The 14337-nt window shown below is 42.1% G+C and overlaps 1 protein-coding gene across 3 annotated transcripts in view; it reads left to right on the top strand.

Moving 5' to 3' along the window:
* Window positions 1–14337, top strand: part of ncor2 (nuclear receptor corepressor 2) — a 122752-nt gene that overhangs the window by 78251 nt on the left and 30164 nt on the right. For 2 of the 3 annotated variants that reach the window (XM_081610509.1, XM_081610508.1), the window contains exons 18-22: window positions 5158–5300; window positions 5396–5609; window positions 7994–8405; window positions 12478–12595; window positions 13052–13304. In XM_081610509.1, coding sequence (XP_081466635.1) covers window positions 5158–5300; window positions 5396–5609; window positions 7994–8405; window positions 12478–12595; window positions 13052–13304 — 1140 coding nt within the window. The remainder of the gene's footprint in view (window positions 1–5157; window positions 5301–5395; window positions 5610–7993; window positions 8406–12477; window positions 12596–13051; window positions 13305–14337) is intronic. The other variant, XM_081610510.1, reaches the window with a different exon arrangement.

Below are 14337 nucleotides of genomic sequence, written 5' to 3'. Positions count from 1 at the left end.
ACTCCATCCCAGAGGATTAGCCTGGCAGCTCAGTCGAAGCAGAGCTTCTATGAAGGGCTTATGTAACCACAAACACAGGACTCCAGCTACAGTTCAGTAGAGCCAGAGAGGAGGAGCTGCTCTTAATGTTTTTCATCAGTTCTACCAACCATCCTCTAACCCGCCCACAGGGATTGCGTCGCTCCGAGACGCTGAACGTCGCTGCCTTCCTCGGCCTGTTTCTGCACAGTGTTGAATTAAGCTCTTCCAAGTCATGTGCTTGATATGTATATGTTTTAAAGAGGCTTAGGTGTCCTGATGCTATTGTATTTATCCCCTTGAGCTAACCAGATCTGAATAATGACATTACTGTTCTTGGCAGAACATCAGCGCTCCGGCGTGTTGTTGCCAGCCAGTTTAGCCTTAAGCAACGACTCTGCCACACTACTTGGATGGTTTGCACTGATCAGATTTTTCCTGGCCGATACCGGTTTCAGATTTTCATTAAGGACTGATTATTCAGATTTTGGCTTTTGTTTTATATAGGAAAAGTGCAAATAAGAGTCCAAAATGTGCAGGTTGTTCTATGATAGAACTATTAAAACTAGAGGTGTCCCAATTCTATATTGATATCAAAATCAGTTATCGGCCAAAAACGAGTTTCTGAATATATTGTCCTGTATCTAAAATCTTGGACACAAGCATGCAGACCAAATGGTTAATAATGAATGAATCAGTTGTTCTCATTCCTGTTGTTGACTATTGTGCTCTGTTACACTGATATCACTTGATCAAGCCTTTTCTAACATTTTCCACTACAATATAAATTACAAAAGTATATTTGATTCGTGTCGATATCTAATCGTGTAATTATCGGTATTGGCCAATATTCAAAGCTGCAATATTCACTTCTTTATCAGAAGTGAAAGAGTTGCATCAGGACACCCCTAAATAAAATACGTCTCCCTGACCTTCAGTAGTTTTTGTTAAACTCAAGAAAGCTCGTCAAAATGCATGCAGTTGGTTGTTTTTATGTAATGCAGATGATGGGAGTTCTCAGTTTTTCAGTAATTTACTTGCCCTTCAAGGGGAAAAACTGGCCTATTCTGACCTCTGGTCACTATAAACCCTTGGCGACCGTTGTGTCTGCATTCTCTCGGCCTCATGTGCAGCCGTCTTGGTCGGGGGTTTATGTAGGTGCACTAATCTGGTGCAGGAGGAACCCATTTAAAGGAGCAGCAGGCAGGGAAGGCCACGCTATCTCTCCTCTCTTTATTGCGCCGCCGCCGCTCTCGTCTCTCGCTCCTGTCTCTGGATCAGAAGATGGCAGCAGCCCAGATTGGCAAGAGCTGTGGAAGATTTGGCAAACACCTCTTTTCTCTCCCTCCTCCGCCCTCCCTTCCTCCCTCTCCCCCTCACTCTGTGTTGTTATAAACTGAAGAGGTCACATTCAAGATGAAAAGCAGGTCAGTCAGGAAAAATGTGAAAGCCTTTATGCTTTCTCATGGTATCAACATCAACTCCTCTTTCTCTCTCTCTTCCTCTCTCTCTCCTGCCTGTGTGCCCCTTTTACTCTCCACTTCTGTATTCTTTCCTTTCCCTTTCTCCATTGTCTCTCTGGCTCCGTGGCTGGGCTCCCTCTCTAGCTCTTTCCTCTCCCTCGCTGCTCTCTGTTTACTCTTGGACTGCCTGAATGTGTGTTTGTGTCTGTGTGCAAGAGTATTAACAAGAGAGACGGAGGGAGGGTGGGGGCGGCGGCGGCGGTGGGGGAGTTCTAGCGAGTTTGTACTCACTCATGCGTTTGTCTGTTCCAGTGTGTGCGTGCGTGCCGGCGCGCCTGCTGGCAGAGCAAGGCAGGGGGCGGGACAGACCGACGGAAAGAGGGAGGGAGGGAGAGAAAAAAAAAAAGATAGGAGAGATCAGATGAGGGAGAGAAAGGCTGAGCATAGAGCGCCGCCCCACAGTCCCACTTTCCTGTGGAAGTCTTCTCAGACGACCGCCATTGGGGGAAGAGACGCAGCAGAGCACAGCAGCACTCACCGGAGCGCTGGGACGACATTAGCGGGAGGAAAAAGGAGAGTGCGAGAGAGAGAGAGGAGCATGTGCCATTTCGGAGCATGTCAACTTGACACCGGCTCAAGTTTCCAGCCAGCTGCCAGGAAGAGCGCAGCGACCGAGCTGTTTTCATCTCCTCTGCTCTGGATCGGAAGGCCCAACCCCAGAAGAGCCTCCCAGCCGGGGCTCTAGAGAGACCAGAGCGTCTGACAGAGCTGCTCCGTCGCTGGGCCGCAAAATCCACGACTGAGGCAAGGGACAGGGCATGTGACAGACAGGAACAACAACTTTCTGGCCGCACCAGGTGTTGATTGGACTTTCTCGGGGAGGAGCTACTGGAAGTCGAGTGTTGTGATTGGGTGTGAAGACACCACCTGTTTCAGCATGGCTGCCGCTTATTGGATGTTTGTGCCATGTGTGCTCCTGCGGCAGCTAAGTTTCTGAGTCGACCAGAGCTGATTTGTATTGTGTGCTGGCTTATGATTAAATCAACTGTGTGCAGCGAGGGTGTCAGGACAAAGTGACCTTTTGCTTTCTGTAAATGAACTTTGCTTTCTGTTTTAGCTTTAATGCATGCTGCTGCAAAGAGTTTCTCACTTGTTTAAATATGCATATTTGGTGGCTAATGGTGCCTTTGAGCATGTTGGATAACGAGGTACTTTTAGGGAAAAGGAATCCCCCCTGCTATCTGCTTGTGGGACGGCTGTAAAAGGTTAATGTGTGTTTGTCACATGTCTTGGTCCTCATGGAGAGAGTTAGAGCAACTGGTTTGATTTCTCTTCTTTGCTAGAAAGGTTGTTCTACTTCAAACTGGAACATTGCACATGCTTATTGATAGTTTTTTTTTAAAATTAACATTAATAGGAAAATTGACAGTAAACACTTGCTTTTGCTTTTATTGCTCAGATCTGTTTATATCTAATGCCCCTGCAGACAGAATAGAAAAAAAATTCAGTTTTGTATGAAGATGCACCGATAAGACTCCAGCTGTTTGCCGATCTCTGGCTTTTGTGATACCTTAAAAATAAACTTTTTAAGTATATTATGATGTACTTAAAAAGTATATCATAATATGATACATGAACATCATTCAAAATGTGTTCTAGACACCCTGACATAAGTAGTTTTTTTATTTATGTGATTATTTGCATTGGGAGCAGTGGCTCTTAAACAGGGCTTCTCTTAATTAAAACACAAAATAATTAGAGTTGATAATTAAAACTGATCTTGAGAGGTCCTGTCCTCCAACTTTTAGATGCATCCCTGATTCAACACACCTGAATGGCCTCTGCAGATCTTGGCGAGATACTGGAAAACTATTGATTTAAGGTGTGTTCGAGCATTGATGCATATAAATGTTGCAAGATGGCACCTCTTCAGAGCTGGAGTTGATGATATAGATCCTTATTTTAACTCTGAGACATCCAAATGGCAGCCAACGTTTTTGAATATAGATGGGCTCCATGACAAAGTTCCAATGCTTGCAACAGATACATTGCAATAGAAAGACTTCCTGTTATCTTTTAAATGTATAAAATACAGATTTGTTTTCTACAAGGCTGTGCTTCCTCTGACTTAATTTGTAACCTTGGCACTAAAAATATCCTGCTTCGATTCTTCCTCACTCAGTAACAGTGTCAACACTGAAGAGCGTTACTGTCAGTGCAACCCATAAGACTTCAGGTTGTTTCACCCATTTGCTAATTTGCGTACCCATTTTGTTTCTACATAATACCATTTCATAATAGTAGTAAACTCATTCGTACTCAAATTATTAAGTTATAACACTTAATACGATTATTTCACTTTTGTAGGAAAGTATTTTCAACTGAACCATGTTTGGCCCAGTTTTGACTTAGTGTGACTCCAAAATAAGTTTACACGACTTCCTGCTGTTGGAAATTATTTATTGGAATGGCATAAGCATCAGCTTTCAGAAAATAGAAAGCTACTTTTAATCCTCGATTGTCAAAGCGAGATAGCCTGAGTTTAAATCTTATCGAGTTTTCGGCTGGCCGGTGAATTGCTAAACCGATCGGCAACCAATTTCTCAGTGCATCTCTAGTCGTAAATTCGCTTTGGAACAAAAATTTACCAACAACCTTCTTTGCGGAAATTCCGAGCAAACAGTAGTCCAACTCTTTAGCCAGCTGTTAGTAATAATCTTAGTGCTGATTAGTTTGAGCGAGCTACAGCGTCTGTGACAGATTGACAAAGTGAAGTGACAGGGCTGTAAACAGCTGTCCTTCCCTCTCCTGCAGCTTCCTCTGGCCTTACCGGCTCCATTAAGCGATGAGATGCAGAGACCTCTGAACCCATGTCCAAGGTTATCCCAAGATGTGCTGGCTGCGTGCCTGTTAATAACACCCCCCCACCACCGCCGCCGCCTCCTCCCTCACACCGCCCCAACAACCTTTCAAGAATCCTGTCCTGTTGCCAAGACCTGTCAGGCTGGCACAGGAAGCAAGTGGGTGGTGTAAACTAAGCCTCTTACAACACACACAGTTAATGAGCTGCCTTTGGCTAACTGCAGACTCTAAAAGGGAGGGCCAGTGGAGCAAATTCTGCACGGTCTTTCTCACTGGGACTTGCACGCTGCGACCGCTTGCCGTAGCTCCTTTTTAGCATGTATGCTCCCTGATTGTTTACGTGTGCGCGTAAGGGAGCTTGTGTGTTTCCTGACAGGTTGATCCATCACAGCTCAGGCCCAGCGGGTGCCTGTTGACTCTTGTGTAAGACACAATCATGTGCTTGACTGGGTAAAGGACTTGGGTTTCTTGGAATTGGGTCACATCAAAGTCAGTTAGAAATATGACACAAAGTGACCCCAGTGGGGAGAGTTGCTGGTGTGACTGATGGCCCACCTACCACATTACGCCCTAATCGTTTAGACTTTGTGGATGCAGACTTCTATGCTTAGAAAGTTTAAGCCATCTGGACTTATTACTGATGATGGATTACCCAAAACTGGCCTCCTGTGTGGTACATTTCTTACAGGGATGGCTTTGCCTCCTCATAGAGAGAATCTCCTTTCTTTTCTCTACTGTTGCAGATTTTTAGCTGGCAATACTAACTACAAAGTCCCTTCTCTAATCTCGTCACTTGTCCACTTGTTGGTTCCAGGCCTTCTCCAGTATGGTAGGAATTGGTCCGCCATCTCCAAGATGGTGGGATCGAAAACCGTGTCGCAGTGCAAAAACTTCTACTTCAATTACAAGAAGAGGCAGAAACTGGATGAGATTCTGCAGCAGCATAAAATGAAATCGGTAAGGAAGCCATACCTGCTTCCCATAGTGCTGATGTTTGTACTTTGACTGCGTCTCTGGGGTTGCATGTGAAGTGTGTTCTTGTTTCAACCCAGGAGAAGGAGCGAAAGGCCCGTCGAAGGGGGAAAGCCTCGCAGAACGAAGAGGCGAGCGCTACGTATCCTGCAGAGGAGGAGGAGATCGAGGGTTCAGGAGCCAGCTGCAACGAAGAGGAAGCACCTGAAGATGGAGAAGGTACATCATTCCTAGGAACATCATGCAATTGGGAAAAAACACATTCAAGATCCTTCCCAAAACTTTCTTTTGATTGTGAGTATTAATAAGTATAGTTGAGTTGTCACAATGCTGAAGTTTCATACTCTATAATGTGATTAATTGCAATATGTCAGTATTTTAAGTTTCAGCAGTACGGGACAATTCAGTCCTCATTTTTAAACAAACAGAAATTGAAACTGTCTTTGAGTTTTGCAAAGTGGTAGACGAGATAACAGTATAATTGTTTATATCCTATGTGCCTTTGATTCAATCACACTTTTATTTTATCTTAGTAGCGTTCTATTCTGTGCTTCCATTTGCCTTTCAATTTGCTGTTGATGTGAATAAATTTCACCACTGAGTGACAAAAAGGATCACTTCACGCTAAAACAAATTGTGTTCAAAACCAACTGGTGCATGCAAATATTTTTTTTTAATATAGTGTAAGCAAGGATTTGGTCTATGCACATTTGTTCAGTAGTAGACGCTGTATAATCTGGTAATTTTTCAGAATATTTTCTTCAGTGATTAAGTGCTGCAGCAGGTTTGGTTGCTACGGGTTTCTACTTTTTTCTGCTCTAATTGTCAGCTTCAGTCTGGCTCAGACATAACCTGTGTTATTATTAGCCACATTAGCCTCCAATGCCTTTACAACTAAATGGAGGAGTAATGGACAGGGGCACACTGGCTTGTTTTGTTGCTACTGTTATTTAGTAGCAGACTGAGCCGCCTGCTTTCTTGTGTTAATTTGTACCGCAGTAGAACGGAGAGTGTCGTGGTTCAGAACTTTGACACTGAGAGACGCATCTTGACAGAACACAGTCATTGGGTTGTCTGTGTCCGTGAAGCTAATATTTAAACAGTTAGCATTAGCTTCTGGCCTCCAGAAGGTTTACTACTTCAGTGCTGCAGGTACAGGAGTTTCGCTGACCTTCTTATGTTGCTCCCAACATTTGTGTAGTAGTGTTAGCTAGCATGTGGCATCCTTCAGCCTTCTCTTTTTCCCTTTCTGTTGGTCTCATAGGGAAGTTTAACCAAACAATGCTGCTGCTGTTAGCTTGTTGGCTAAGGATAATTGCATATGGTTTGTTTTTGATGTAAATTAGTATTTTTCAAGAATTACATTTTTTGTGTTGCTATTTTAACAAAACCTAAAATGTTACCATAAATTAGTGTGAATAGGCAGAATTCAGCTTACTCATCAGTTTTTGCTCTTACGCTTTGCACAGTAGATCTGTTTTGTATTTTTTACAAAGCTAGTGACAATAGTCAGGAGTATTTCAGATTAAATGGTTTCATTGACATGAATGATTTTGGCCTTTATGGGGACTCTTCCAATACCAGAGCTAATTTTTTTATTTAGTGCTTTTAGCTAACTTTGAAAACATTTAGTGCACTTAGTTTCCCCTAAGTTAATTATTACAGATAAATTCTAAAGTGCAAATTTAGTTGACTGTGTTGCAAAATTTTAGTTGAGTAAAGTTCAACAGTTGTGTTGAAGTTTTTGTTATCAACTGTTATGGTTTCTTCAAGTAGTTGGATGTTGATCGTTTTATTTTGAAGGAGGTGAAGGGTTAGCAGTTCTGTTTCCTCTCCTCACAGTTAGTTTCTCTCTTTTTCCCCCAATAACTTTATTCATATATACTGTAACAAAATAACAGATGGACTTTGGAAAACAAGATATTAACGTAAATACAATATCTAAGCGCACTACAGAGCATAAAATTCATGTAATCAAACATATAATATCAAATTAAAATGGTGTTTAAGGGTTGTGATCTTTCATGGGTAGCTATAAATTGAGTTAAAGTTGGTGCTTCAGCATTAGCTTCCTTTAAATTTCATTTGGATGTATCGCTTTAGCGTTAGCAGAGCTAATGTTTATGATAAGAGCTTCAGGGTTAGCGCAACTAACCTTTTAGTTAGCGATGCCCAACACCGGTACGTCATTTAGCGTGAACAGTAGTTTTATATAGTGTCAGGTGTTTGCTTACAATCTGCATTTCTGTGGAAGTAAAACTAGCAAAATTACAGAAACACTTTAAGCTAAACGTGTTCATGACAGCAGAGGCGTGTGAATTGTTAACGGTGCAGAATTTATCAGCTAAACTTACTGAGTACCTTTGTATGACTAATCAGTTTCAGCAGCTACAACAATAGAAAGCAAATCCAGTTGTTTATGGAAACATGCTGGATGTGCTGTATTTCCACAGCAAAGTGGTGAATGCTCAGGAGATTGCATCCATCGCCACAAATGGTTTTATGTTCCCCCTTTATTGTACCCTGAAACCTGATTAGTCAGAAGACTGGCATTGTGAAGAATCTGGTCTAGCAGATGGAGATGGGGGGGAGGATGGAAGAGAAAAGGGTTAGAGGGACATAAAATGATTTACAGTATAAATCCTAATCTGTTCATCTTTTTGTCCACTGTCTCCCAGGTGGAGCAAACAACAGCTCGGACACAGAGAGCCTGCCCTCTCCGCACTCCTCTGAGGACAGCAAGGCCAAAGAGGAAGGGACCAGCAGGCCGAAGGGCAACTCCAACACCGAGGACAGGAAGGACGACCAGGCAGGCGACGAGAAACCTCCCGTCAAGGAGGAGGCAGAGTCGACCATCAAGCAGGAGATAAAGACCGAAACAGGGGATCCCAACAAGGAACAGCCGCAGCCCGTACCGCCCAGCGATGCCACGGATAAAAAACCTCCAAGAGTCGAGAAGGAGGAAGTCAAAACCTCCAAGAGCTCCAAGAAGGAGCACCTGACCAAAGCAGGTCTGCATGGGGACAGTGACTCTAGTGCCACTTGTAGCGCCGATGAGGTGGAGGAGACGGATAACACAGATAAGAAAAGGTGAGACTCCCTTAGGACTGGATTTAGAAAGCTTGATTATACAACCTTTTTAGATTCCTTCATTTATTATTTTAGGCAAAGGGCGGCTGATTTTGAGGTATCTTTCTGGGTGTCCTACTTCTCCGGTCTACCACGGCAAACACTAGAAAACAAAGCAGCGAGGGTTTTGAAGTGGTATTAGTTGCCTAGCTACAATGTACGGCAGGGGAACCATATTTGTCCAGCCACTTGTGTGTGTGTGTGTGGGTGTGGGTGTGTGTGTGTGTGTGTGCGTGTGTGCCACAGGTTGTTCCTTCCTATCAACTACGGATTTTATTTCCACTTTGAATGAATGAAAAAAAAAAGTGTATATATATATATATATATAATTTTTTTTGTAGTATTTTATTTTATATATATTATATATATATGTACGTACCGTGAATATATGATGTGTGTGTGAGTCTGTGAATGAGGCCAGAACAAATGGGTGTCAAAGTTCGTGGGAGGAATGATTAGTCCTGTCAGCGCAGTGTTTGTTCAATTTTTTTTTTCCATGACAGCAGACTGCGTGTACTGGCAGAGCTGAGGGAAATGTTGCCCTCTCTGCCAAAGCAAACAATAGGAGGGAGGGAATGTGTTTGTGCGGGCTCGTGTGTCTGCGTGTGTGTGCGTGTGTGTGTGTGTTTGCCTTAGTAATCTTGTGCTGTGAGCTTAAAAGTGTGTCATTAAATCAGTTTGTTGTGTTCAGATGTTTGTGGATGTGTCATACACTTTAGATCTTTACCATACGTTGCTTACTGCTGGTGCAATAAGGATCTATATCATCACTGCTTTAGAAAGGCTCAGTGGCGCTTTACTGTATAAAAAATCCTTACAGTGGAAAAAGCTGCTATGATCAGTTTATTGATGTACACCAAATCTGAGCTGGCTTTCCAATAATCTCTGTATTCATTTGCACACTCAGAAAAATCACTTGGAAGTCAAATTTTCTCTTCTGGCTTCTGTGAAATGGAATGAGTTTGCCTTTTGGTTGAGAAATGGCAGTAATAATACACTTATTTCCCCACAGATGCAAGGGATCAGTAGTCTTTTTCTGGCAGAGTATGGAGTGCAGTTTTCTTTGAGGTTTCATTTTGACTTTACTCATCTCAATTTTTGAGATGCTTAGATGCTCATTGGGTCTTTGTCCAATCCCGATTTTCTGAATTCAGACGTGTGCTAGTTTTCGATCCAGAAATCCTTCTCTTGAACATTAAGGCAGCATTCACACCAGCCCTGTTTAGTCTGCTTTAGTCAAAACCTAGGTCATTTGCCTGGAAAAGCAGGAAGCAAACTGCAGCGCAGTGCATTCTGGGTAAACACAACCAAAACAGATACGGGTGTCCAGCGCCAGTGGGAGAAACGACTTGTGGTCTTTTACCAAAGACAAGAGAAATCCTACAACCACTACTCCAATTTTGTTCACATTGAAGAAGGAAGTTGCTCTCAGTGTAGCGTCTCTACAGGCGAGAGGGTAACAGGTTTTTCTAAAGATTTGGTTAGTTTGATAAAGTGCAAACCACACCAGCTGAAAGTGTAACAAATGTTGCAATTTTTATCCCCAATCGAACCGAGTTTATCGGACAATATGGTTTGAAGATACCCTTAGTGTTGTTTTAAGCCATTGTGTTGTCAGAGGTAATATGAATAAACTACACAGCCACCATCTGTTATCCTGCTACAACTTGTGGCTTTTGGAGGCTTGGAGTTTCAGATTGTAATGGTGATTTTAAGATAAGTTTCTGCTGTTGACTGTGGTTTTGTTGAGGAAAATGATGGTAAAACACTCTGATAGGTTGTTTCAGACAGTAGAAATTGATTGGCAGCTCTGCAGATGTACTCTCTCTGCTGTGAACGGTCATTCATCATTTATAGGCAGAGGCCATGTTACACCATGTGTAAATTTAATGGCTCAATGCAAAATGATGAGTTAAAATCGGATTGACGTTGCATATCTTTTTTGACTTTCTAATATATATATATTTTTTTATCAATTGGTGAGAGCAGCAGCACAGCTAGCATCGATGCATGTGAGTGCTTTCTGTAAAATGTCCAAGATTGTAAATATTTTCTGGCTCAGGTCAAACTTTTCCAACATTTCTGATTCCTACGTTTTCATGAAGCATAATGGTTAAGAGCTCATAAAACCCAGCAGCTTTGTTTAACCAATTTACCCTTTCTAATGTTTACTGAGCACACCGAGTGTTGTTGCCTGGAGTTTTCTCCTAAATCCTCATTACTGCAACAATCCGACAATTTTCACCGCCATTTATGTTGGTTCAAAAATAAATAACAAATAGCAGCCTTGTATTTTCTTCCTCAGCACTAAAATACCTCCCAAAGAAGGCCGTGATGAACATCCTGACGGCTTGAACAGAAAACTCCCATATCAATCTTTGCTTTTATGTTTAAGTAATGCTTTTAAGCTTTAAGTAATCAGGCAAATCTGACCAACATGTAGCACCAATTCACAACATATGTCGTCTTTACAATAAAAAGTCAAACTGAATCATACCGTTTCAGAATCAAGTAAATACATTCCGATTGATTTATTCAGATTTAAGAAAACGTTTCTCCTGGATGAGCATCTAGCGACTGCGGACATTCGATTGCAGGAGTCGTTAGCTCTGTAGCAATTTCTCAAAATGAACTTGTATGTAGCGACAGCGGAAAGGAAAACTCCCGTTTAGCAGGAAGAAGGATCGACTGGAGTTTGAGAAGACGGAGCAAACCCTGCACACACAAGAAGAAACAGAAGCACTGATCCAGTCGTTCTTTCTATGTTGGAGATAAATAAAAAGTTATGGGCAGTCGGCTCTCCTTTAGAAACACAGACAAGCAGATGAGTCGGTTTTCAGGGTGAGAGAGAGCGCATACAGTTAATCGCAGTGAAACCTCAACCACTGACTGACACATGGCTGGTCTTGATTCGCAATTCCAATTTTTATTTTTGCTGAAATCCGATTTTTTTTCTTATTTACTTTATTTTTTTGCCTGGTTGAATGAAGTGCGACCGCAATCAGACTTCTGTGTGAACTCTTTACAACCTCTTAGCGACACGGATGCACTGAAGAGAAATGTAGACGTCACACAGCAGCGCACTGGTTACAGAGGTAATAATGGTTGCCCCTGCCTGTGGATCTATTTTACTTTTTTTTTAGCAATGGGAACCGAAGGTTTTGTGACGAGATCAAAACAAGACGCTAGGAAGCTAAGAAAACAGAAAACTGAGTTGACACTGCTCACTCCAGCCATTGTTTACATTCAGATTTACCTCATCTGGCTTCTTCTGGTGCAGAATAATAATGCATGTTGTGCCGTTGATGCAGTCTGAAAAAAGTCAGACTGCAGATGCTTTTAAAACCGTTGGATACGTATCTGATTTAGTTCTATGCTGTGAACATACAGGGTTAAACATCTCTAACCTTTATTTAAACCTTTAAATTTTGCTCAACTCTAAACAAGCACATTCAAGAACATGTTGTCTGTTGATGTGCTTGAATTTTCATGTATTTAGTGAAAAGAGTCAGATTTTTATTTATTTTAAGCATTTTGATTGGTGAGTGCCAATAAAAGGAAAATTGTCCCATTTCTATCTCTGGCTAATTAATTGGTGTGTTATTTCCTTCTTCTGTCTGTGCGTTCCTCAGTTGCCGATATATTATTGTGCCGGGTCTAATAATCGACTGTTCCTACGCTGTTGTGTTTCTCAGCTTGTATAAATGACAGTAGTCGGGACGTTTCACGGACACAAGCGCTCACGCATCCTCCAGGTTATCTAACTTAACAGTCTTCCAAGAAACAAGTTTTAAAGTTAAATCCATTTAAAACCTGCCTACTTCAAAGTATCTTTAAACTTTATTGGTTTTTGAGCTTCAGAAGCTCTTAAATTATTCAGACTCTATACTCTTAATTCAGTTGCAGATGTTTAAAACAAGCAGAACCAGGCACTTCAAATTATGGCGCTCGTCATCTGTTTGCAAGCTCAGTAAACAGGAAACGTTGCATCCCCCGTCGGCCTGTTAATACTTTCTGTCTGTGTGTTTTACAGGATGACGTCTCCACGCCCCAGTTTGCTGAACTTCTCCCACGACGGGGTCATATCGTCTCTGCAGAAGCCCATGGACCTGAAGCAGCTCAAACAGAGGGCTGCAGCTATACCACCTATTGTGAGTTACTCTGCAGGGTCTTGTTCTCGTATTTTTATTCATTTTTTTCTTCCATTAATAGGTTAATGATTGCAGAAAATCTCAGCCTTTACGACTTTGGGACTTAGACGCAAGATTGTGTCCTGTACCTAAAAACAGCTCGGTTTATCTCTGCAGCTGTATCTGCGCTGTCCTCATTTCTCAACTTGCAGAATCAAGCGGTTACAGCAGGTGAAATGGTGAAGTCATATTTGTTTAAGATAAGGCAGCCAGATGGACGATGATGGGATAGATTGCTTTGTGGGGCAGAAACGAGATGCCAGGGATTAGTGAAACTTTAGCTCGCCAAGAAATAAGAGATGAGTTTTTACTATCACGTTGATCAGATACTGTAAGCAGCCCAGCCATATGTCGGTGCCTGGGAGGAGCTGGCGCTTGTATGTAACCGTCTTATTTCTGTGTTCTCTCGTTGTGAAGATGCCAGAGGCCTCTGTGCAGGGCACTCCGCGGAGTGGGAAAGCAGTGCAGCCCCCCCACGCCTTGGCTCTGTACCAGGAGCAGATCACCATGGCTCACGGAGAGTCCTCTCAGGAAGTCAAACAGCAGCAGCCTTCTGGCCAAGCAGGCAAACCACAGCCTTACGCCCCTCAGGCAGACAGAGAGCGAGAGGGTCTTCTCACCAGCAGCCCCCGAGTTCGCCCTCGAAGCCCCTCCACCAGTGAAAAAGACGGTACGCGCCTTGGAACAGTTTGTTTTCGCACTGAGTGAAATGTGGGCTCACTTGCACGAGCCCACAAACATATTTGTTGGGATTTTTTCCCCAATTTCTCTCTGTGTTAGTCATGGACTGGTATGAGATTTTTATAGCATGACAACTTTGAGTGAAAACAACACCATAGGATCATAAAAGTCAAGTAAACCGAAACGCGTAACACAATCTAATCACCCCTATTTCAACCACAAAAGCAACTCTTATTCCCCAGGCTGCTAAAAATAACGAGCTTATAACAATGTTATTCATATTTATTTATCCGTCTCTGAATGTTGACATAATAAAGAACGTTTGAATACATTTATTTGTAAACAACAGAGTTATATTGGACAAAAGAGACCAAGCTTATTTTAGCTGATCAGTTAGCCGGGCTATCTGCTCCTGTAGCTGGCCTGCTGTTCTCAACTTGCTAGCTCTGACCTCGATGAAGGTGGCTGTTTGGACTCTCTGGGCTTCCATATCATGACCACCATTTGCAGTCTTGAGACTCCATTAAAATGTTTAACCTGGGTTAATTGCATCGTATGAGATTAATCTAATTTTCTATATATCGACAAAATAAGCAACATTTTCAATTCAGAATCCTCATTTGTTGCTACATTATTGACTAAATAGACACACGAGCTCAACAACAAAGATATTTGTTTTTATTATAACCTGTTCAGACTGGTGCCAAATGCTTGTACGAATTCGGTTTGCATGTGTTTTAGGATCGTTTGCATAAAACATTCTAAAGCTTTACAATATATATAATCTATATTGTAACGTGTTAAAGTCCTGGCCGTACGCACTTGTTCTTTTGGATTTTCTTTGATTTTTTGTTGGAAAAAGTATGACAGACCATTTCCACATTGTTGATATCGGTAACTTTTTAAGACCTTAGTGTTCCTCCCTACAGCTAAATGCTCAAAGCCTAGTCTGCATGACCTGCTACACTCAGGTATTCACACATTTATTTATAGAGGTACACATTTATAAATATGCTGAATAA

The sequence above is a fragment of the Poecilia reticulata genome, chromosome 9 (assembly GCF_904066995.2).
Source record: "Poecilia reticulata chromosome 9, P_reticulata-male-v2, whole genome shotgun sequence".
NCBI lineage: Eukaryota > Metazoa > Chordata > Actinopteri > Cyprinodontiformes > Poeciliidae > Poecilia > Poecilia reticulata.
Note: the sequence above shows the minus strand (reverse complement) of the source record. Positions and strands in the feature narration are given on the sequence as shown.